This window comes from Alosa alosa, chromosome 18 (assembly GCF_017589495.1).
Source record: "Alosa alosa isolate M-15738 ecotype Scorff River chromosome 18, AALO_Geno_1.1, whole genome shotgun sequence".
Lineage (NCBI taxonomy): Eukaryota > Metazoa > Chordata > Actinopteri > Clupeiformes > Clupeidae > Alosa > Alosa alosa.
In genome coordinates this window covers 23,012,287-23,037,735 of record NC_063206.1, presented here as the reverse complement: position 1 = coordinate 23,037,735, position 25,449 = coordinate 23,012,287, and the positions used below count along the sequence as shown (strand labels likewise).

Genomic DNA, 25,449 nt, shown 5'->3' with positions numbered 1-25,449 from the left:
TGTATTTCATTTATTTCACCTAATCTAATCTAAGCATTACACTAATCTTGGCACCTGATCTCTGCATTTGTTTTTATTTATCGCCTTCACGCAAAACTTGGATTTTCTCATGCAGCCTGACACTGTTGGGTAGCCTATTTGAGTTGTCATTTTATTGTCGCTGACATCACACTCGGTGCTGCTGCAAAAGAAGCTAGCGAGACCATCTTCCACTGGCTTTCCCAAGTTGACAGCAACCTACAAATATATGTCTGTATCATAGCAGTCTGTTTTCAGGTTTAACTAATACTCCGACTGAAATACAGTGAAACAATGCAGGTGAGATAGACAATTTTGTTTAATACCCCATGGCGGGATTCTTGTCAGGCCTCTATATGTGCACACGTGTTAATCAAAGCCAACCTTCAAAGTGCTATAGAGCTATTCGCTAGCTCAAATGCTAAAATTCGTACTACTGTGTAGAACATCTTTTGTGTTTGTATCCTTGCCTACCTTTTGCTTGCCACATACAGAGGCCATTCGAACGTCTTGCAGCGCAGATGCAAGATATTTTGGGAGATGGAGGAATTTTGAAAAGGGTTATTCAGCCTGGAGAAGGGCCTCTTGTCCCAAGGGACGCGTCAGTATCAGGTAGCATGGCTAGTGATAGCCTAAATCGTTAGATACCGGTAATAATAGTTGAACACGGAAGAAGTGCGTAGTCAGTTTTTAATTAATTAATTAATATTTTAATTACAGTGGTGTCACACATGTTATATGTCACTGAAAGGTTTTGCCCAAAATAAATCTGTTTCATAGTAAATCTTTCGGGATATCTTGAATACTCTGATGACCCGTTCGAGACAACCAACAAATTGAAACATCCTAGAATGATGAAGCTAGGAAGAGGTGAGAGATCTAAGAATTGCAGACATAACCCAGTTTGTGCATCATGCCCCACAACTAACAAACACAGCATGTTGAAGCTATGCGATAGAATGTCCTTTTAAATGAGTTTTAGAGGGGTCTTCAACAACTTTTTCCCTCCAAGAGCTACTTTGACAAAATGAACATGGCTGAGAACTACCAATGTTAAGGTTATTAGTTATTAGACATAGCTGATCTCTGCCCTAGATCAGCCGAATAAGCTAAGCTTTGTTTGCATTTTAAGCTCCTTTCAACTCATTTATCTTCTCTGTTTGTAGACTGTGAGCTTGATTTGATAGGCATTTTAACCAATTTACCAAATGACAGATTCATGAACATTTTCCTTGAACCTTTTGGTGACCTGCTCTGAAACAGGTGGGGAGCCTAGCTTGTGAGCTATCTTGATTGAGACCCCTGCTTTAGAGAGTACCAGGTGTCAGCCTGTCGTTGGCCACCATCTATAATGTCTGTTTATTCTGTTAATTGCTGGCTCTTTCTCATGTTTCCCCCCTCTTCTTATTACCCTAGATGTGACACTGTGGGGACTTGAGGTAGGCCTCCTGACCATGAAGAAGGGCGAGTTGGCCCACTTTCTCTTCAAGCCCAAATATGCATATGGGGACATGGGCTGTCCTCCACTGATACCATCATCTGCCACCGTGTTTTATGAAGTTCACGTGATTGACTTCTTGGACTCAGCCAAGGTTGACGAATTCTTTGCACTGTCACCGGTGAGGAAGATTTTTGCAGTTGACTGTGATGAGAAAATGTGTGGTGAAGAAAGGCAAAACTATAGGCAACAGTGTAATGAATACTGTGAGGTCTTTGTCTTGAAATCCTCTAGTAGTTAAACCTTCCGAAAAGTCTAGCTTATTTTCTTTCAAGCATCTTTATCATTGCCCTTGGTCCATGGGCTTTAACATCATTTCCATATCATAAAATCTAAGTACATTGTAGTGTTTTAATGTAATAAAAATACGAGTACCGGTATTGTAAACTGTGAATTTAATCCATGTGTCTGGCTGAGAACATAAAGAGGAAGAATTTCCTCAACCTCTACATTATTTTAAAGAGGTTGTTCATGTCACTACATCAACACAGTGTGAGTCACATTGATGTTTGACGGGCATTTGGACATGTATCAACAGGAGGAGCAGAATGATGTCCCTTTGGCCACAGTGCTTGACGTCGTCAATACACAGCGCTTTTTTGGCAATCGCTGCTTCAGGCAGAGTCGCTATGAGGACGCCAAAGACCGTTACAAACAGGTATCAGTAATGAAGGATGAGTTTTAAATTCATAAGTGATCACCTTTGTGGTGGTTTTCAGCTGAGGTGCTGAAATCTGCAACTCCAACTAAAACTTACAGTATCTGTGTTACAAAGGCTATATTTTCTCTGTTCTCTACTAAAGTTTCTTATTTTTACAATAAGAGACCATAATAGACCATATGATTTTTGTACAACGATTTGTAGATTTGTGTACAGCGAGTTAAGTGGATTTCTGATCTGTGCCGCAGGGCGTGATGCTCCTTGAGAACCGTGAGGTGCTGAGAGAGGAGGAAAAGAGCAGTGTTGAGGCAGCACTGGTGGCCGTCCTGCTCAATCTTTCCCTGACCTACTTTCGACTGGAAAGGCCGACCACATCCTTGAAGTATGGGCAGAGGGTCTTAGAAATGGATCCCAACAATGCCAAAGCACTCTACCGCTGTGGCCAGGTTAGGTGCCAGGAGTACTGTTGATATCTGCAGGTGAAAGTGAACTTAAACATCAGCTAAAGTTGTGCATGAGCAGGGAACAGTTAGCACTAGCCAAATGCTAAAATATGAAATTGGCTGAGTCATTTTTTGGTGAATTTGACACTTTCACTTTTTCACATTTTTCAATTCACTTCACATTTTAAAAAGTTAATTTCTAACTCTCTTTTGCAGCTCTCTTTAAACTCTCTACACGTGTAAAGGTATAGACCAAGATTCAGGAAAGATTTATGAACAAATAATTTAGTTTTTGGTGAATTTGACTATTTGCGAAATTCACTTCACATTTTAAAAAGTTAATTTCTAACTCTCTTTTGCAGCTCTCTTTAAACTCTCTACATGTGTGAAGGTATAGACCAAGATTCAGGAAAGATTTATGAACAAATAATTTAGTTTAGACACACAGAACAAACAGCTGGAAGATTGAACATTTTGTGTAATTTGACAAAAAGTACTGGATTAAAGTAATAGTTCCTTCCTATTCTTTCACACAAACTTGCGTCACAGACCACTTGGAGGTGCAAACAATAATGGATTTTTGTTGATTTGACCATCAGTTAAGTTTAAAACAGGCACCTTACTTTGGATAGACAATAGCAATATATTATAGAAGCGATTAAGGTCAAAAAATCTAAACAGGAGTAACTCAACATTTGGCACCTCCGATATGTTTAGTGTTCTAACGATTTCAAATAGCTAGTTATAGTTACCAAAACTAGATGTACCGCAGAGCGGTACAAAATATGACCGCCGCCCAGTCCAGCACATTTTTTCCACAAAAATAAATCACGCTGAAAGGCCTATATGATTCTAACTGTCTCACTAAATTGCATTAGCCACACTCAATTCTCACTGGTATCTGCTAGACGACAAGTACCAAAACATAATTAGTTCATAGATTCCACATGTAAAATTCATTTTATACAACCCCACCCCCATCTTGCCTGTTCATAATTCTGAGAAATTCTTGAATTGTGTGCATGTGTGTGTGTACACGTTTATGTTTATGTGTGTGGGGTGTGTGTGTGTGTGTGTGTGCTTGTGTGTTTGCCTGCGTATGTGTGTTTGTGCATGTGCATGCATGCATACATATGTCTACTGTGTGAGTATGTGTCATACGTATGATTACTGTGAATGTATGTGTGTGCGTGTGTATCTGTTTATGCACATGTGTGCACATGGAATGGGTTAACATGACCCCTGGAGGCAAACATACGGAAAAAATTGGTCATCCTAGGCCCTACGGTTCTCAAGATATTCACAGAAAACTGTGTCTGCCCTACCCTCCTTTCGGGGGGTCCAGTACAGCGGGGGGGCTACAGAACGATGGTTCCATGCTATCCATGTGGGGTTACATGCCCACCAAGTTTCGTGTACCCCGGTCTTTCAGTGTCCCGGAATCCTTGTTGGTGCACGGTCACTAAATGTACAAATAAATTATTTTATTGTAAGGCCCCCCATGAACGAAAGTTCACAAAACTTGGCATGCATTCGGAGGGTGTCATAATGATCCTACACTTTCAATTTCGTGCAGTTTTGACCATGTCAGCCAGAGATATTGTGATGAAAACACCTAATTATTTGCTTTTTCATTTTTTACTAGGTGGCGCTATACATAAGTACATAATACAAATAAGTGGTAATGGGATGGGTTGACATGCCCCCTTAAGACCAACATACAAAAAAAAGGTGGACCTCCTAGGCCCTACGGTTCTCGAGATATTCACAGAAAACTGTCTCCGGCCACCTACAGGGCAGTTGGTGTTTAGTAACATAAATTAATTTATTGTGTGGCCCCCCATGAACGGAATTCCACGAAACTTGGCATGCATTCAGAGGGTGTCATAATGATCCTACACTTCCAATTTCGTGCAGTTTTGACTATGTTAGGTCACAGATACCTGCGATTACAACACCTCACAACACAATTTATGTGTACATTTAGTGACGTACACCAACAAGGATTCCCGGGACACTGAAAGACCGGGGTACACAAAACTTGGTGGGCATGTACCCCCACATGGATAGCATGGAACCGTCATTTTTAGTTTTTCATCTGCAGCCCCCGCTGGACTGGACCCCGAAGGAGGGTAGGGCAGACACAGTTCTCTGTGAATCTTTTATGGTATGTTGGTCTCAAGGGCCCACATCAACCTGGCTCATAATCACTCATTTGTGATTTGCCCCGCCCGGTAAAAATGAAAATGCAATATTATTCTGCTTTAATCGCCCCTATCTTCAGTTAAGATGTTCAGAACTGCACCAAATTTTATGTGTATGATTGACCTGGCATTCTCTGGGGGTATGGGGGTATGCCAAGTTTAAGAGAATTTCATCCATGGGGGCTAAAAAAATAGGTTATGTGTACATTTAGTGACTGTACACTCATTGGCCTGTAAATGGCGGTGCACACATATAAACATGCACACACACAGGGACCCACATACTATCGGTATTAGAACGGCCGATACATAATTACAAATTCAATAGGATCAAAAAGAAAGCCAAAATATTCATCATCATCATCATGGCTGCATTTTCAGTATTGGCGATAAGTAGTCGTTTGTCCACTAGATGGCGCATCGTTGCAGTGAGGCGTAATTTTTGGAAGTTAAAAGTGGGTTGAAAAATAATGGACACTTCCTACAAGGACTGTAATTTACCGCGAACATCTAATAAGGACAGGGCCGATGTTCACATGAAGTGTAAGTGAGGATGAAGTGAGGATGTTTATCGGACATGCTTGGTTTTTACTGCAGGTACGTTAATCTTGTAATATCAATAAGGACCTAGGTAATGTTACCGTTAGCGTTGGTTGAGTGATGGAGGCCCATTTGATTGATTGCATTTGTAGAAAACTATAAATGCGGTTATACCAAGCAAATTGATAGCAGCACTGTTTGTATCTTTCGACTGTCATTTATTGCCGCGTGCTACAAAATCATTCTGTGCAATGGAAGATTTACCAACGTTACACGGTCTGATACAGTTTTGCCTATACATGCGTGAGACTGAGGCGCCTGTTTATTTTGTTTTAAGTGCGTGCAGGGTGTGAGAGGGGAATCGATGTGCTTTGATTCCAGCTTGGTAGTTGTAGTCTGTGAAATTAAAAAGCACGTGTGTGTGAAGTATCCAAACAATGACACCTTCATTTCATTATGGCTGCTTTAGCAACACACCTTAAGCTACTGTGTAGTGGGTCCCATTTAGAAGTGGCTACTTCATTCGCTTTTCCTTGACTCATGGAACTGCGTGAATGTTATTACAACTTTTCGCCCGATATGGCAGTTTAAGTCCGCTTGATACTGTAAGTCGTAGTAAGCCATTGGTTTCCAAAGGAGATTTTATTTTGTGTCGCCAGCATAGCCTATTGACAATTTATGTTGTAAATAGGCCTACCTTATAATCCTACCTGTAGCTTAGGGAAGCTAACAGCTTTCTATTAGGATCTAGTTTGTTAGTTACAGTTTTGTCATAACTTCCTAATGCATTTTTGCATTTAGAATAGCCAGGCGTGTATATCTCAATCTGAAAATTAAACAATATCGGGTGCCTATGGACTAGGCTGGGTGAACCCAGCCTGATCTGCCCCGCTATTTATTTTTGATTTCTTAAAAGATTGAGCTTGGTCTGATGAAAGCCAGACTAGCCATGGACCTCAGTTACACAATGCAAGGGAACATGAATCAGCCTATATTTGCTTACGAACAATAACGGACAAAAGCTCTTCAACTTTGGCCCGTTAAAATGTGTATGAACAGTCTAGCGGCGCATTTCATCAAGGCCCATTTGGACATGTCAGTTATTTGCACCACTGGTTAGATGTAAAACAGCATTTCGTTTCAGACTACTGTTACTTAATTTGTGCATTAACAATAACGTTTCAGACTACTGTTACTTAATTTGTGCATTGACAATAAAGTATTACATGAACTAAAGATGACTAAAATCTTATGTAGAAGAAGAAACATTCACAAAAAATCCATCCATCCAAAATGACCTTTGTTTTGATAGCTGTTGAAAACGGCATGGAACTGACAGAGATGTTTTTGTTTATAAATACATAAAAAATAAATAAATAAATAAATAACATTATGCTGATACCTTTTGCTTTTCCCAAATACAATGTAGCCTACAGGTGTAAGTGACCTTTCATCAATCCAGTTGCAATGGATGAACTGTGATGACCTGCCCTACTTGTGATTGTTTAGAGATTTTAAAGGTTTTATAACAATGCTACATCTTCTTTGGCTATTCTACAATCTATTCACCTTTTCAGCACAAGTAGGCTACTTTCTGTGCAGCCGCTTTTGCACACACTCAGGCATGCCAAACAAGCATACACAAAAGTTTCAAGAGTGGGGGATGGAGTAAAAGATGGAGACAAATTGAAGTGTGATTTATTTTCGCGGAATGGATGTACAGGACTGAGCGGCGGTCATATTTTGTACCGCTATGCGGTACATCTAGTTATAGTCTACATTTGCAAATGCAGCAAACTTATTTAAGTTTGTCATTAAACCATTGATCAAATCACAGCACTGACTATTACCAACATAAATGTTAATGTTACCGTTAATGTGGGCAATTATCATACCTCCCTCGTCCTCCTCATCTCTTCCTCCCCTTCTGCCTCTGTTCAGGAAGAATTTTTTGATGTCCATCTCTGAATAGTTTATCAGAAGGCTATGTTTAGTTTTACAGTAGGACAGCTTCACAAACAGTATAGGCTACTTTTACAGGACTCTCTCTACAGTAGCCTATATGTGAATCATTATTAATTGTCCGCATGTGTGCATGCAGCCTACGCATGGTGTGAGTGTGTGTGTCAGGGAGAGAGCACAAGCTGGTAAACTGTTGCTAAGTTTACATTACATTTAGCAGACACTTCTTGACCAAAGTGACAAGCTTGTCAGCTATATTACAAGGGATCATATTGTCCCCGGAGCAACTTGGGGTTAAGTGCCTTGCTCAAGGGCACAACGGTGGAAGCCTGGAATTAAACCGACAACTTTCAGGCTACTGCACACTAGCCCAGCTCCTTAACCACTACACTGCCACCGCCATTATAGCCTAAATTTAGGCTACAATGACGCTAAGCATTGAAAAACAGATGCTAATTATGTGGGCAACATTCTCTAACATCGATCAACTTTGTCATATTTTCTGTCAAACAAGTTGTGAATTTGTTGTAACATTAAAACAGGGGACGACTTACTCTCCGCTCCAAGTGATGTGATGAGCTCCAGTGGTTTCCACTGTACAACGAAACACTCGGAAGAATCATGTGAACGATTTTCATTGGTTGTTGAAGTTGAGGTGCTATTTCCTGATTGGCTATTATGGGCCCTTTCTTTTTTCCATGTTTTTTTTTTATTATTGGCTGGTAAGTGACCAGGCTCGAGTCATGACTAAAGCAGGCGTGGAGATGCGCTCATGAATGCCGTTTCCAGCGAGAGCAGCGCTAGAATTTTACTGGGGCACTGGAGACTTTTACTAAGGCACATGCCCCAGTAAATAAGGTCTAGTGACGCCCCTGCACATGGATAACTATAAAAACTGCGCTTTCATAACTAAACACAAGAAAATACTTGTATAACCCTTGAGCCAGTTCCTTACTATGTGATCCCAATGGCGATGCAGCGTTTGTTTGCACCTCCAACAACATGGCGTACCTGGTTACCGCCCAAAAATGCCTGGAAAACGCCCGCAAATGCCCGTATGTTTTAAGGCTGTGCAATTAATCGAATTTCAATTTCAATCTCAATCTAAATTTTGGCTCCAAACAATCACGAAAATAGTATAATCGAGAAAAAAACAATTATTTTGCCACATTCCGTTAAGAAATAGGGTTTTTGGAAATGGATACAATTTCAACTAATACAGCACACTGATTCAGGCTGCTTCTTTAAACCCCACACTCCACACGTTTTGAGTTGCATGTGTGTGTGCTCCTGCAGTCGGTAGAATCATGAACCACGCCGAAATTGTAACTAGTGCATTCTCTGCCAACTTTGTTACTATCACTGTCAATCGAGGTGACCAAATTACTCAGAGAACTTATGGCAAATTGGCTAATCCAACGTTAGAACACGCCTGTTTTTTAAAATCAGCATGGTACAGTTTATCTATTAGCTTCTACAAGTGCACAAGGATAACATTAGGGAAAGGCGAACGCTACCATTAGATCAATAACACTGATTGTTTGCTCCTTTAGTTCCAATGGATTATGGAATATATTTTCAAAGACCAAGGGGAGACCCTCATGAATAATCGATCGATAATCGAGATTACAACTTTGACCAAAATAATCGTGATTTATGATTTTTGGCATAATCCAGCAGCCCTAGTTTGTGTGAAAGAATAACTACCCCAATAGCAACTATACATACCCTGTTTTTTTGTGTTCACACTGCATAGAAATGGGGACGATTATAGTTCCTATAACCATACTTAGAGGGGCCTTTTTGGTTCCTGTTTTGGGTTAAGGTTCTTCCCAGTGGTTAGGAACCGAGAGTAGTGCAATTGTACCTCATTGGCCAAGCAGGTCATGAGGTCATGTTGATGCAATTTTGCACATCATGTTAATGCAGGTGCTGTATGTTACTACCTGAGGGCAGCTTCTCATTATGGTGACCTTTTGTATCAGTTTGACAGGTGTTGTCAGGTGATTATTCAGACAGTGTGGGAGGGAAATACATTTTCACATACTTTAAGGAGCACTTCACCGCTTGGAAGATAATTGTGTAATTGTCATTTATGTAGTAAAAATGTGGAATCATCATTGAAGTCTGTGCCTTCTTGACCGAGAAAAAGGCAAAAAAATATTTTTGGCTCGTGGATGAAGGCCAACAACTCCCAGAATTTCCTGTCTTTCACTTCTCTTCACTGCCCTACCAAGCCACTCCCCCAGGAAGTAGCATAGGCCTAAGCTACAAGCACACAGAGGGACTCAATGTAACATTTTGGCATTAATAAGGATTCTAAAATTATGCATCAACAGTTTCTTGATGGCTGCAGTAATGTTTGGCTACTGACCGTCGGGTACCCTGAATCGGCTTATATTCCGAACACGGGCAGACAAAACAAGATGATTGCCTTTCCACAGTCTCTTGCATTCTGGATCCTCCTGAAATATGTGTCCAGGACCCCCCTGTCCATGGCCTCTTCTCATTTGTCTTTTAGTCTATCCTCCCTCCCTTCCTTCCTTACTTCCGTCCTTCCTCCGATCCTAGCCCCTCCTGTTGTGAAGGAAACAAGGAAGGAACGATAGGAGGATGGAGGAATGAAGGAGAGACCGATATGAGAGATGAGATATCAATTACTGATGATGCGGCGCATCACCTCTTACGGCTCCCGCACACAATGCGCTGCAGTGCTGGTGACACGTCCTATTCACTGTACATGGGCTTATGGCATCCGTTGCCGAACTGAATTGTGGGTCCGTTGCGTTGCTCCCGTTGCGAAGTTCAGCTGAACATGGACTCTCTTCCAACTTATTGACCATAACTAGATGTACCGCATAGCGGTACAAAATATGACCGCCGCTCAGTCCTGTACAGCCGTTCCGCGAAAATAAATCACACTTCAATTTGTCTCCATATTTTACTCCATCCCCGACTCTTGAAACTTTTGTGTATGCTTGTTTGGCATGCCTGAGTGTGTGTAAAAGCGGCTGCACAGAAAGTAGCCTACTGGTGCTGAAAAGGTGAATAGATTGTAGAATAGCCAAAGAAGATGTAGCATTGTTATAAAACCTTTAAAATCTCTAAACAATCACAAGTAGGGCAGTTCATCCATTGCAACTGGATTGATGAAAGGTCACTTACACCTGTAGGCTACATTGTATTTGGGAAAAGCAAAAGGTATCAGCATAATGTTATTTATTTATTTATTTTTTATGTATTTATAAACAAAAACATCTCTGTCAGTTCCATGCCATTTTCAACAGCTATCAAAAACAAAGGTCATTTTTGGATGGATGGATTTTTTGTGAATGTTTCTTCTTCTACATAAGATTTTAGTCATCTTAGTTCATGTAACACTTTATTGTCAATGCACAAATTAAGTAACAGTAGTCTGAAACGTTATTGTTAATGCACAAATTAAGTAACAGTAGCCTAGTCTGAAACAAAATGCTGTTTTACATCTAACCAGTGGTGCAAATAACTGACATGTCCAAATGGGCCTTGATGAAATGCGTCGCTAGACTGTTCATACACATTTTAACGGGCCAAAGTTGAAGAGCTTTTGTCCGTTATTGTTCGTGCAAATATAGGCTGATTCATGTTCCCTTGCATTGTTTAACTGAGGTCCATGGCTAGTCTGGCTTTCATCAGACCAAGCTCAATCTTTTAAGAAATCAAAAAATAAATAGCGGGCAGATCAGGCTGGGTTCACCCAGCCTAGTCCATAGGCACCCGATATTGTTTAATTTTCCGATTGAGATATACACGCTCTGGCTATTCTAAATGCAAAATGCATCAGGGAGTTATGACAAAACGGTAACTAACAAACTAGATCCTAATAGAAAGCTGTTAGCTTCCCTAAGCTACAGGTAGGATTATAAGGTAGGCCTATTTACAACATAAATTGTCAATAGGCTATGCTGGCGACACAAATAAAATCTCCTTTGAAAACCAATGGCTTACTTTACAGTATCAAGCGGACTTAAACTGTCATATCGCGGCGAAAAGTTGTAATAACATTCACGCAGCTCCATGAGTCAAGGAAAGCGAATGAAGTAGCCACTTCTAAATGGGACCCACTACACAGTAGCTTAAGGTGTTTTGCTAAAGCAGCCATAATGAAATGAAGGTGTCATTGTTTGATACTTCACACACACATGCTTTTAATTTCACAGACTACAACTACCAAGCTGTAATCAAAGCACATCGATTCCCCTCTCACACCCTGCACGCACTTAAAACAAAATAAACAGGCGCCTCAGTCTCACGCATGTATAGGCAAAACTGTATCAGACTGGTGTAGTGTAACGTTGGTAAATCTTCCATTGCACAGAATGATTTTGTAGCACGTGCAATAAATGACAGTCAAAGATACAAACAGTGCTGCTATACATTTGCTTGGTATAACCCATTTATAGTTTTCTACAAATGCAATCAATCAAATGCCTCCATCACTCAACCAACGCTTAACGGTAACATTACCTAGGTCCTTATTGATATTACAAGATTAACGTACCTGCAGTAAAACCAAGCATGTCCGATAAAACATCCTCAGATTTATTTCGCTTCAAGAAGAAATGGGAATTACACTTCATGTGAACATCGTCCCTATCCTTATTAGATGTTCGGGCTGCGGTAAATTACAGTCCTTTGTAGGAAGCGTCCATTGTTTTTCCAACCCACTTTTAACTTCCAACAAAATTACGCCTCACTGCAACGATGCCCATCTAGTGGACAAACGACTACTTCACTTCTCGCCAATACTGAAAATGCAGCCATGATGATGATGATGAATATTTATTTTGGCTTTCTTTTAATCCTACTGAATTTGTAATTATGTATCGGCCGCTCTAATACCGATAGTATGTGGGTGCCTGTGTGTGTACATGTGTATGTGTGCATTTATTTACAGGCCAATGAGTGTACAGTCACTAAATGTACACATAACCTAATTTTTAGACCCCCATGGATGAAATTCTATGAAACTTGGCATACCCCCAGAGAATGCCAGGTCAATCATACACATAAAATTTGGTGCAGTTCTGAACATCTTAACTGAAGACAGGGCGATTAAAGCAGAATAATATTGCATTTTCATTTTTTACGGGTGGGGTGCAAATCACAAATGAGTGATTATGAGCCAGGTTGATGTGGGCCCTTGAGACCAACATACCATAAAAAGATTCTTCATTCTCAGTGCCACGGTTCAGGTAGTTATTTAGGAAAAACTGTTTTTTTTTTCAGGGGCCCAGCACGGGGGATGGGGTGGTGGTGGTCCCCGGGATCTAAATTAAATTTTTCCGTAAAAGTCTAGTGGGGCTACATACCCACCAAATTTTATGTACCCGGTGGTTCGGTGTCCCGGTTATCAATGACCAAAAATTCAGGGAGTAGATGACGGAAAAATTCTTGAATTGTGTGCATGTGTGCGTGTACAAATTTGTGTTTATGTGTGTGTGTGTGTGTGTGTGTGTGTGTGTATGTGCGTGCTTGTGTGTTTGCCTGCGTATGTGTGTTTGTGCATGTGCATGCATGCGTACATATGTCTACTGTGTGAGTATGTGTCATAATGATGATTACTGTAAATGTATGTGTGTGCGTGTGTATCTGTTTATGCACATGTGTGCACATGGAATGGGTTAACATGACCCCTGGAGGCAAACATACGGAAAAATTGGTCATCCTAGGCCCTACAGTTCTTAAGATATTCACAGAGAACTGTGTCTGCCCTACCCTCCTTTCGGGGGGTCCAGTCCAGCGGGGGAGGGCTACAGATCAAAACGAAGAATGACGGTTCCATGCTATCCATGTGGGGGTACATGCCCACCAAGTTTTGTGTACCCGGTCTTTCAGTGTCCCGAATCCTTGTTGGTGTACGTCACTAAATGTACACATAAATTATTTTATTGTAAGGCCCCCATGAACGAAAAGTACACAAAACTTGGCATGCATTCGGAGGGTGTCATAATGATCCTACACTTTTAATTTCGTGCAGTTTTGACCTTGTCAGCCAGAGATATTGTGATGAAAACACCTAATTTTTTGCTTTTTAATTTTTAACTTCATGCTATACATGAAATATGTGGTAATGGGATGGGTTGACATGCCCCCTTAAGACCAACATACATAAAAAGGTGGACCTCCTAGGCCCCACGGTTCTCGAGATATTCACAGAAAACTGTCTCCGGCCACCTACAGGCCAGTTGGTGTATAGTAACATAAATTAATTTATTGTGTGGCCCCCCATGAACGGAATTCCACCAAACTTGGCGTGCATACAGAGGGTGTCATAATGATCCTACACTTCCAAAGTTTTGACTATGTTAGGTCACAGATACCTTCAATTACAACACTTCATTTTTACTTTTTTGTGTTTAACTAGGTGGCGCTATACATGAAATGAGTGGTTATGGAATGGGTTGACATGGCCCCTTGAGATCAACATACAAAAAAAAATGGTCCTCTTAAACCCTACGGTTTTCGAGATATTCACAGAAAACTGTGTCTGCCCTACCCTCCTTTTGGGGGGTCCAGTCCAGCGGGGGGGCTACAGATCAAAACGAAAAACGATGGTTCCATGCTATCCATGTGGGGTTACATGCCCACCAAGTTTAGCGGTACCCCGGTCTTTCAGTGTCCCGACTCATTGGACGAAATTTGGGCATGCGAAAAAGAAAAGAAAAAAAAAAAAATCTGACTAAACCTATATGACCGCCGCTTCGCTGCGCGGCGGTCATAATAATGAGATAATGTTTGATAGTTCTCAAGACATGAATACTTATTATTAGGGTTGTGCCGATGGACGATAACATCTTTCTCCTCTGTGTTAAAATAAACAATTTCTTTTGTTAATTATAGGATCAGAAGGTAACCTATCCGTCTTTCACTGTAAGGCTTGTATTTCATGCATTTAGCAGAAGTCCCAGACAGCAGCGGTATGGTAATCAGGATTTGTTATTTATAGCCTGGACTGCGCGATCACAGCCCTTTACTTTCACTTCCCGCCGCCCTCATAGTCAGCATAGATGGTAGCCTGATAACGTGGGATGCTGCATAGCGGACTACTGAAGATTTTAAGATGATTAAAATCATTTTAAGATGAGTGACCATGATGGTAGTCTTTCATAACGTAGATCTTCCACACAACCCGAGCCTGGTCATATGTTTTACTGTACACATCATCAAATGCCAATTTAGGGGACATTGCCCAACCCTACTTATTATACAATGCGTGAACAAAACAGGTATGAACTTATTTTTTTAAGTTTGCAAGGTAGTTCATGATAATTCCAGCATATAAAGGTGTTTTTTGTGGTCTACCTAAGTTTATTGACGCAAATAAATCCCTGCAAACTTGTTTGAAAAAGAAAGTTGACAGACGTGGGAGGGAACTTTTTACCTTGGCTGCTTGGACCAATGATGGCATAATTCCAACTGAAAATGCTTCTGCGTAGGATATTCTTGTGTTTCCTCGCGTATCGGGCCTTCCACCTCCCTCCTCTCGCCTCGGTCTTGCCTCCTGGTTTCAATTAGATGAATGAGATGTCCTCGATGACGTCAGGCTTTAAACGACTTCCGGGGCACGAGCTGGAGGACCGAGGAGAGAGGCCGTATGCAAATAGAGGTTTGAGAAGAGGCCTATGTGTGGCGCAAAGCTATGGTGCTCTACATACTACCGTTTCCTCAGCCGATTTGGCGAGAGGATTGACACCACCAGTCTGCCCCAGCTCGAGCTGGCCTGGGCTATTCCTACTAACAGACAGGCAGGTCTTGATGCAGTCCTGTTCCTCAATCATCCTCAACTGTTCCTCGTTGTATTGCGCCTCGTACAGGTAGTCACGAGCATGGGGTTCGCACATCCCCATTTCCCCATTTGCCACATCAGTTTCAAAATTACCATCCGCCATCGTTGTTACTTATCAGCTTTCTCCGCAGAGCAAGAGCCTAGCCTGTTAGCTTAGCTTAAAAGAAAGATGGCGGACACTATTTCTAAATTCTGGGAGTGAGGTCACACCCTCATAGACAGTAAAAGAAAGCCCACCACTTATTGGCGGGTTGAAAACATAAACATACGGAACTAGAGATGTACAGTAGTCTCCAGCCTCTGCCCAAAAGAAGATTTTGCATCATCGGAGGATTTTTTAGAAAATACTACCGGCTTTCTACTGATACAAAGCTTAATGCTAATTGGTGAAGTGTCCCTTTAATTCCTTAGGCATACCTTGAACTTGGGGATCATGAAAAGGCTGCGGATTTCCTTACAAAGGCACAGATAAAAATGCCATTCAACAAGGACATCAACAACCTACTGCTGAAACTACAAGAGTGAGTGGTCATCTTTTTTACATCAGTATGGTAGATAGCCTATGTACCTAGTATCACACCCAAGGCTGAGTTAGTTTTAAATCAAATTGCCTACTTTTAGTTTGCCAACAATTTCCAATGAAATGTTATGTATTGGTGTAAAAATGTTTTCAAGGGGATTGCTCTTCCTGATTTTGAATTATTATTATTTCAGTGCGAGTTGGCTGCAGTATACTGCTTCACTTAGCAAACAGCTTTAAAAAAAAGAAATATACTGTACATAGCTGACTTTAGATCAACCTCCATCAAAGATTTGCGACCAGATGAGTTGCAAGGCTCTTTAAACCAGCATCTTGCTGCAACACGCATTCTAAAACACTGGAGGTTCACTCTAGCCTGGTGTAGCTAGACTCAGATTTTATTCAGAATTTGAGTCTGGTGTCAGTCCATTTGGATTTGATAAGTCTGTTTCAACCAATACAGGGGAAAAAATGCCTCTGCATGCAATTGGATAAACCCAACCAGTCAGAGCAACGAAATGTGAAACGAAATATGAAAACGGCCAAGTACATCATTCTTGACTAATGCCTTAATCGCTGTTTTCTGATTGTTTTCTTGTAAACAAAATCAACTCAAGCACGCTCAGGTGATGTGACTGTCTTGCCATTGTTGCTCATCTGTCCATCCTCATATAAAGCCCTCCCAAACGATTTGATTGGCCCAAACAACTCTGGGTTGGGGATAGAGACTTCTCAGTGGAAAGACTCCAGACCAAATTTCCCAAACTCAAATTTTATGGGCAGTGTGAATTCTGCTGTACTGGTAGGTGACAACACCTCACAAATGCTGTGAGGTGAAAGTGTTCTAAAGCCTTGCAACTGTGATTTGACATGACAAATCCTTTGAAATGGCTCGCAAGAGCTGGCAACGTCTTGCAACATTCACACCACTGCAACTTGCCTCTGCAACTGTTTTGTCTTGTCGCAAATAATTAGTGTGAATAGGCCTTTATAAAAGCCACAGTCACAGTCAACAGTCAAGGAAAATTAAGATTGAGCTGAAGTAATTTTCGCACCTCGTGACGTAATCTATAGATTTTAATCATTCTGCCGTAGTTCTCTTATTAGTTTGTTTTGTGGATTTATTTGTCTTCAACTGTCCCCTCAGCTCTCTTTTTTAAAAATCTTTAACCTGTGCAGGTCCTACAGTGAATGCTTGGAGAAAGAGAAAGAAATGTGCTCCAAGATGTTTGCAAACCTGAAGATGTCATCAAGACATTGAGAGTAAAAGAAGGGTCCACCTAAATGCAAATGTTGGTAAACAAAGTATTAAAAGCTTCAGGATGATGTTTCATTTCATCTAATGGCAATTAATTAGTAAGTTAAAATATTTTTTAGAATAAGGAAGCTACCTGAAAAAAAATTGAAGTTGATGTTAGTTAAGTCATTCACATACTTAAGTGAACCCTGCTTGCACCATTATTGTTATTTTTTTACTGTATGTATGTACGTTGGTTCATTAATTTGATATTACTATTGATAAATAGTAGAAGGATCACTTCCCTCTCATAGTATTTGTAGTTTAACACAGTTAATGCTACCCATACATTAGAAGACTTTGACAAGATTTGGGAAAGATTCTTGAAAGATTGGAGTCCTTTAACTAATGCCCCCCATTCAAGCTTTACTCAAAAGACTACAATCTTTCAAAGTCTTCTGGTGTAAGGATGGCTTAAGTTGTAGTTAAGAGATATAGACTTTCAGTAAAAGGCTGGAATTAAACATATTATGAAGACACTATCTACTACTAGTCAACTGGTGTGCTTATGTGTTACAACATTAATCAAGCCATTAGACTTTTTTTTTAAGAATTGGACTTCGAAAGCAATGACAATTGGTCAATTTTGTTTTAACCACACAAATATCAAGTTCTTCATTTTCACTGTTGTCAAAAGATTTTTTGAATTCTGTATTGTACTTTTACAATATAGTGGTTATTTGCATATAACAGCAACCCATTTTCTGTTTTTCATAGCACACCATAGAAAGAAGTGATGTGGTATGGTACAATTGCAATGTACTCAAGTAAAGTATTTTCCCCTCCTAACTGTTTCCTTGATATGGATGAACAGTTTATGTTTTTATGGTCCAGGCTGGACCAAGTTGTTGTTGCTGTTTTTGGAGCCTGAGCTGTCCACAGAGAATGCAGGGTTTTTTTTACAGAAGTATTCAGGGCACAGGCAGCTAGCAGATGGCAAGGGGATGTTTGCTGTATGTGACAAAGTGTTTTAGTTTAGAAACCACATAACATCGCTTAGAGCACCTTTAAACCACTTATGTTTGTGGGAGACCATGAACTTAATTAAAAGGTGCTATATGTAAGACATTTATTGTAATAAATCATAAAATGACCATAATATGCCATCAGAGATTAAAGAAAAACATATTTTCAAATACTGGCTTCACTGCAATGGTACAGCCAGGATATTTACAATTCAAACTTTCATTTGAAGTCTGCAAATACTGTTTATGTTTTGAGTTTGTGTTTTTCAGACAATAGGCTATGGAGTGAACCTTTTTAAATTAAGAATGTAGGCTATAGTCAATGATTTGTAATAGCCTATGCCAAGTTGTTTTGAGGTCATGCTATTTATTCTTTCACTCGTTTTGTTAAACAAAGGGAAGACATTCAAACTTGCAATTAATTTCGAACCATTATCATTGTTTAAATGCAGGCTTTCATTATCCTCCCATTTATATAACCAAGACAGGCTAATATCTAATTTCTTTTTTTCTGTCTTTAGTTGACTTTCAATTAAAATCCTGTAGATGCTGCTTGTAAATTTAACTAGAAATCCTCTAGTAATTCCTTATTTTTATGTATCCTCTTTTTGTCAATCTAGCCTAGTGTTTTGGTCTACTTTACTACATCGTGCATGAGCAGAGATGAAGCTGACCTAAATCTCGCTTGAATAAAAAAGGGTAAGATGCAGCGAACTTGAGTTAATGGAACGGCTTCAGCCTCATGTGAAAGTCTACGCTAGTTCAAGCCAGGCTATTTCTATTAAGCGCCTTCATTAGCGACATTGATGGAATACCCCCCAGGTCAGCCTAGTTATTGCTCTCAAATGTTTTGATTTTTAACTGAAATGCCCATTTTAAACACTAGTGTTCGTTGTTACATATAGCACCTTTTAATTCCAACCCCAGTCCCAAACTATTTCTAGACATGGGCCCTAGGGGGCAGCATTAGCCAGGGTTTGACCTTTCACACTCCATTTAATGGTTATGGGTGCTCTGGTTAATTTCTCTCTGCTCTGGCTTTTCTCTTCTGTTCCTCTGCTTAATGATTAACCTTTGCAAGCCCTTATCAAGTAACATGACTTATTTCTTAGTAAAGAATTCCTAGTCGCCCTCCAAATACAAGAAAATGAAGTTAATTTCTAACATACCGGTACTCAGTTTGCCGGGAATCTGAACACTTCACCTGGTGTTAACCACAATTATATAACTCTGGGTCCTTAAGTGAAGTTTAGTGAATTCCAGTTGATTACATTGCCATTAGTCTCCTATGGACCGGGCTTCAGATGTAAACAAAATTCAGGATAAGGAAAAACTGAATCCCACATCAGTAAGCATTTCTGTAAAAAAAAAATCCCAATCTTGACTCAGAATGATGGCTAATGTCCCAAATATGCCCTGATGAAAGAGTCAAGCGATGGTAAAATAAGGTTTGTGCATCAGAAGTTTGAATGTGCAATGACACTTTTCTCTGTCATTGGTGATAATAAAAATCTGGAGGTCTAAAACAGAGGCAATAGATTGCTGGGGAGCCAGGTGGTGTGCAAACAACACCGGAGGTGCATTGACAGCTACAGAGAACTAATCTTTGATAGAGTCCAGATGCTTTGTTTTATCGCTGGATTTTAGGATATATGGCATCTCCAGTCAAGTGCTCTAGCAGGCTTTAAACATAACAGAAAAAAGTTTGAAGTTCTTCTGAGACTTGCTGTTTGAATTCCAGCTTGTTCTTTCCTGTAGTTGCTAGTTATGGGGCCTAGAGAACAGCATTGGCCCGCAAGTTGTCATGCGTCTTAGAAAGCCTGGAAACAGTTAACCAATTTCCCAGTCTTAGAATACATTAACAATTTCCCTTTAGCTGAAAATGAGCTGCTAAACTAACATTGCCAGTTCCAGAGATGTCTCTTCCTCGTCGTACCCCATTTTCTTGTGCTTGGTTTCCCATTTACCCACAGTTGGGCAATACCAGTTTGAGAATTCCAAGTAGCACAAACAGAATTCCATCTATTGGCAATGTCCTCCAATTCCCTAAATAATACAACATTGTCATACTCATTTATTTCAATAACACCCTTCCACTCCCTTTTCAAAGGAGGAATAAAGTGTCCTGACGTCCGATATCAAAACTGGGAACATAATCCATGTTTGACAGCATAGACAAAACTAGTTTGATACAAGTTTAATGAGTTAAATATAGTTCACAGTTGACAGAAAAGTTCCATCAACAGCATTATTCACAGAAAGGTTCCATAAACATTGTGAGATCAGTGGCATTCAGACATCTGAGGGGTATTCCAAGTAGGCCTATTTGGTTTAGTGACAAACTTGGGTAAATTGACTCAGAATAAGTTGTAAACCTCCCAGTAGAAAAGCTGTATGATACAGGAAACATGGTTGTGTGTATTTTAATATTCATAGTGGTACAGTAATAGAATATTCTGATGACATCCAATATAAAAACTGGGAACATAACTAATCCATGTTTGACAGCATAGACAAAAACTGGTTTGATACAAGTTTTAATTAGTTAAATTGACATAAAAAATCAATCCATTAACATTTTCAGTTCAGTGCCTTAAAAAATAAAGTTTGACGAACAGACATTGGTGTGGCATAAGTAAAGGAAATGGAGTAACTGGGTTCAAGATCAACAGCATTTGTTAGACAAGTTCCATAAATATTGTAAAGTGCAAGTTTGTAGGTTTGTTTCTGATCCTTAAAAAAACAGACATTGGTTTGGCATAGTAAGTGTAACAGTTCATCAATTCAAGACAAAAAGGTGACTTGGTGCATGTCATTTTGTATGTTCCCACCTTGCTAAAATTGCTTGGGTACACTTTGGCTGAGAACAAAAGTGCTTCAGACAGCAGGTGGGCAAATAAGATGGCAGTAGTGAAACTGGGCAAACTTCATAAAAGAGGACTGAGTCAACCAGACGATGGGGAAATGGGACACAGAGTGGCAAATGCAGGTGATGAAGGTGGAGCTCATAAATCAAATATTCAGTCACAGTGTAGCAGATGCCCTGCAATAGCCTACTGCAATGAAGTAACAATATACACCATGGATTGCCTCCAAAATGTAAAACAGTAAACACTCTGGAATAAAGCATTAAGAAAACACTAGAGAGAAGACAAAAGCATAAAGCTACTTTTAGCGATTTCGACCCAAATTATAGGAAAACAGAGGGAAAGTTGTATTTCATGATGTAGTGAAGCATTTTTGTCATGTCATTTTAACCATTTTTTTGTCATTTTAACCATTTAAACCATTTACAAAGTCCTCTACGAGCACATACTCCTTAATGGTAAAGTCGAGTGAGCTCCAGTTGATCACGTTGCCACCAGTCTTCTGTGGAATGCCGTTCATGTATAAAGCAATCTCAGGATAAGGAAGAACTTTATCCCACATGTGCACATCTGTAAGCATTCCCACAAAAGACTGTGCTTTGTCAAACTTCCCCCCATAACTGTCCTGGTCTTGACCCAAGATAATGCTGGGTGTTCCAGAGATTTCTTTTCCTCGTCGTACCCCTTTTCGTGTGCTTGGTTTCCCATTTACCCACAGTTGGGCAATACCAGTTTGAGAATTCCAAGTAGCACAAACAGAATTCCATCTATTGGCAATGTCCTCTAATCCCCTAAATAATACAACATTGTCATACTCATTTATTTCATACACATGGTTCACTTGTTTGTAAAAAAGGAAGCTATTCGGACTGGCAGGGGTGGCAAAAGAGAAAAGACTCTGAGCTCTAGTCAGATCTGAGAAAAAACGTAGACACGTCGTCACTGCAGTCAGACTGTTGCTCTCATTGGGATCCAAGATTACATGAGCTGTATCAGACTCCACAGGAAAGGTGAACATTTTCCCAGAGAGATCTGCAAAGATATATCAGCAGTCAAACCAGAGAGATCAGTGAACGCCAGCTGCTTGCTTTGGATATGACCTGTTCTAAAGTCAGGAAAACCTCTTAGATACATCTTATAATTTACATGATTAGCCTACCTAAAATGTTAATAATGATGTCTGGATTCTTACCTTTCCTTTCAGCATACGACTGTGTGAAATAAACAAGCAGAAGTGTTGTGATGTTCTTTAGAATTGTAGTTTCCATGGTAGTTCACACAATAGGTCCTTAGTGTTTTAAGTGGATTAAGAGATTTCCAGCTAGTTTACACCATTTGAGGGAGTGTCTGAGTGCTTAAACTCCATTGGCTGAGAGACATTTAATGACTGCAATTCAAGTTAGTTATATCAGAGATGGTTGATAAGGCAAGATGATTCACAAAAGGGTTCTTCCTGTTTCCCTATGACGTAGGGTTCACCAGCACCACGCCTTTTAGGAGACTAGCGAGAGATTCTTTACACTGTGGCCCTATGGAAGAAATTATTTTTTTCTCGCACTATGCCCCAGCCCTTATTTATACTGTTTGAGATCGGAAATTTTAATGCATTTTCTGTAATTCACATGTGTTCCTTACATTCTGACACTGACATGCCGTTTTTTTAAATAAACAGTTGTTTGTGTTCTAAAGCAGGGGTTCTCAAACTTTTGTGGGCCGGGGACCCCTCATGGAGTGAAAAATTCTCCAAGGACCCCCTCATAATTGCAACACATAAAATTTAAGTTAATCATGTAGCTGTATAGCCTTTTTTTCTGTTAGATGCTTATGTTATATGTATTCTAAAAACATAGAGTGCTAATACCACAATAGTCATGTTAGCAAACTTTGACAGTATGTAGGATTTTTTAAAGGATTGTTGTTTCTTTGTCAAATGTAGGCCTATTGTGTTGAACACATAGTGTTTGCTTCACATTACTATTAATTAACCGCCAACAAAATAAAAGTTAAGTGATGATGTAACATATCAGTAGATCAATTGGGCAAATACTGATACTGTAATGTAGAAAAAGGTGCGCACATCTAAATGTTAAAAAAGTAGGTGCTGGACTCAAAAAGTGACAATAAAAATTACAAAGAAGTCTGCACACTAGAGCTCCATTATTTTTTTCTTTTTATTCACCACATGTGACCACATGTGACACTCTGAGGAAGGGCAGTGTGTCCCGAAACGTCACATGTGGTGAATTAAAAGAAATTCTTATCAATATATCACACTTTAAATATAGAAAAATTTTAAAACACTTATAATCACAAGTCCAAAGACAAACAAAGTATTCTTTGTTCTCACTGAGGAAAAGTAAGCGTGAATACTGGTTTTGAATTTTTGATTGTAATGAGTTTACTAATTGGTAATACTATGTCCCGACAGTCATGCTAATGAAGCAACTTTAATTGAGTGAGGGGTGAGGTACACATGTGAGGTGTGTGTGAGTTAGGGAGTTAAGTCTGTGGATGACTATTTGGATGGGGGAGTGAATAGCTTTTACAGTGTGTCGTAATGTTTTCATTAATCATATTAAGACTAAAAGTTTATATTTCATTAAAAAAAAAAAAAAAAAAAATGTTTAATGTTGGCAAATTAGGCAATATCAAACTAGAATACAGTAGGCCTACACAAAAAAATGAGCAGGGATATGAGTGTCACGGCCCACAGACTCAGGACAGGGAGGTAGAGTTCCAACAAGATAGTCTTTATTTCACAGGTAAACCAGAAGTGGGTTGTCAAACCCAGGCCAGTAAAGAACAGAAGCTCCAAAGAGTCCAAAACACAGAAGAACAGTAAACTTAAGTAAAAGTCCCAAAACACAGAAGATCGACTTAACTAACTCCGGGGATGACTCGAGGGGTCTGATCAGGAGGACGCTGGAACAGATGAGGGGAATCCAGGATGAGTACTCCTTGGATGAGTCAGGCTGGTGGCTAGCACTGTGGTGTCATCTCTGACGATGCCAGACAAAGACTGAGGGGAGACTGGGGTTTAAGTAGGGAGTGAGGCTGATTGGGAACAGGTGCAGGTCATTAGTAAACTGGGGAGTGTGAACGAGTGAGGGGAGCTTCAGGAGAGTGAGCAGTGGGTGTGGCTGGAACAGTATACGGATAAGTATATATACTCTTTTGATCCTGTGAGGGAAATTTGGCCTCTGCATTTATCCCAATCCCAATGAATTAGTGAAACACAAACAGCACACAGTGTACACACAGTGAGGTGAAGCACACCCTAATCCCGGCGCAGTGAGCTGCCTGCATCAACAGCGACGCTCGGGGAGCAGTGAGGGGTTAGGTGCCTTGCTCAAGGGCACTTCAGCCGTGCCTACTGGTCGGGGTTCAGTGCGCTGCAAGTTTTATTGGATATAAAGTGTTACACTTCCATGGCACTTAGTTACTATTGCCTCTTAGCAACAAAATCACCGAAAACCCAGTGACCATCACAACTGCTTATTCGTCATGGGGTGGGCATTTAGACAGGGAATTATGGCTACTGTTGAATACAATCGCTGGCTGCGCTGAGGGCATGACACAGACTTGCATTTTTATGGAATTGAGTAAACAACTGTTTTTAAAACCTTCGTTTTATTATATTTATGCATGCTCAACTCATACAAATGAAGAATTTCAGCTAAACAGATTTTTAATGACAAAGCATTAAATGACATACAGAAATCATGGGAAACTCAACCATCAATTATCCAAACCAAATGCGAATTTCATTTCATCATGTATTCACGCATTTCTTGTATTTTCAAGCACTTAAACCACTCCAGATTCTCTAAAATCACATGCAATCATATGCATTTATCATATATTATACAAACCTACAGTATGAGTAAATATAGGTACAGTCTCTACTCATATGAATGATACATCTTAGCAAGCATTGCATAAGTTATTTCTTATTTCAATGAAAATCCAGCCAGCCTTTCCAGATAGAAGAAAATAAAGCCATTTTCTGATACACCTACCTAGGTTTTCTACAATCACATATCCCTCAGTAGTGAGGTCTACTGACCTCCAGTTGATCACATTGCCATTTGTGGATCGCGGTTTATGTATAATACAATCTCATGAAGGAGAACTGAATCCCACATATGTACCTCTGTAAGCATACCCGAAAAATATTTTCCACTTGATCGCTCCTGATCTTGCCCAAGGATAATACTGGATGCTCCAGAGATGTTACTGCCTCGATTTAGCCCTTTTCTTGTGCTTGGTCTCCCATTGACAAAAACCTGGGCAATACCAGTTTGGGAATTCTAAGTAGCACAAACAGGGGTCCACTTATTTGGAATGTCCGCAAATCCCCAAAATTCTACAAATCGGCCATTGTGATTTATGGCATACACCCCATTTCCCTGTTTGTAAAGGAAGAACTTGTTTGAATGTGCCAGTGTCAGAATGTGCTAATCTAGATGCACCCTAGCGGCGGCAAATTAATTTGCTCAGCCTGTATGTCTAGTATCAAACCATAGGGATTTCTATTGGCTGATGCCGTGGACTTCATCCAATCACAGCGCTCTATTTTGTTAGAGAGTCTTAAAGCCGGGCTTAACAGGATAACGACAGTCCCGCGCACGGTGAACAACAAGGAA

General features: G+C 40.1%; 2 protein-coding genes across 3 annotated transcripts; one reads left to right on the top strand and one right to left on the bottom strand.

Moving 5' to 3' along the window:
- The first annotated feature begins 155 nt into the window (after window positions 1-155).
- Window positions 156-17,760, top strand: fkbp6 (FKBP prolyl isomerase 6). 2 transcript variants are annotated; one of them, XM_048270516.1, is made up of 8 exons: window positions 156-318; window positions 513-630; window positions 799-888; window positions 1,435-1,637; window positions 2,055-2,174; window positions 2,426-2,623; window positions 15,566-15,675; window positions 16,854-17,760. In XM_048270516.1, exons 1-8 carry the CDS (start codon window positions 313-315, stop codon window positions 16,933-16,935), a joined length of 927 nt encoding a protein of 308 aa, XP_048126473.1. In that variant the 5' UTR covers window positions 156-312; the 3' UTR covers window positions 16,936-17,760. The 2 variants fall into 2 exon arrangements, with proteins under 2 accessions (XP_048126473.1, XP_048126474.1); XM_048270517.1 differs by lacking the exon at window positions 16,854-17,760 and having other exon boundaries at window positions 2,426-2,656; window positions 15,566-15,651.
- Window positions 17,761-20,742: 2,982 nt separating this feature from the next.
- LOC125311761 (serum amyloid P-component-like) lies at window positions 20,743-22,185 on the bottom strand. The gene is made up of 2 exons (XM_048270074.1): window positions 21,996-22,185; window positions 20,743-21,835 (listed from the first exon to the last, which is right to left on the bottom strand). Exons 1-2 carry the CDS (start codon window positions 22,069-22,071, stop codon window positions 21,210-21,212), a joined length of 702 nt encoding a protein of 233 aa, XP_048126031.1. The 5' UTR covers window positions 22,072-22,185; the 3' UTR covers window positions 20,743-21,209.
- Window positions 22,186-25,449: the final 3,264 nt, after the last annotated feature.

Bases quoted from the DNA above. Each gene is read 5' to 3' on its own strand.
- fkbp6 (XM_048270516.1), top strand. The intron at 2,175-2,425 runs GTATCAGTAATG...TCTGTGCCGCAG, and splicing joins CCAAAGACCGTTACAAACAG to GGCGTGATGCTCCTTGAGAA. The intron at 2,624-15,565 runs GTTAGGTGCCAG...TTAATTCCTTAG, and splicing joins CACTCTACCGCTGTGGCCAG to GCATACCTTGAACTTGGGGA.
- LOC125311761 (XM_048270074.1), bottom strand. From the start codon at position 22,071: ATGGAAACTACAATTCTAAAGAACATCACAACACTTCTGCTTGTTTAT. The intron at 21,836-21,995 runs GTAAGAATCCAG...ATATCTTTGCAG, and splicing joins GTCGTATGCTGAAAGGAAAG to ATCTCTCTGGGAAAATGTTC.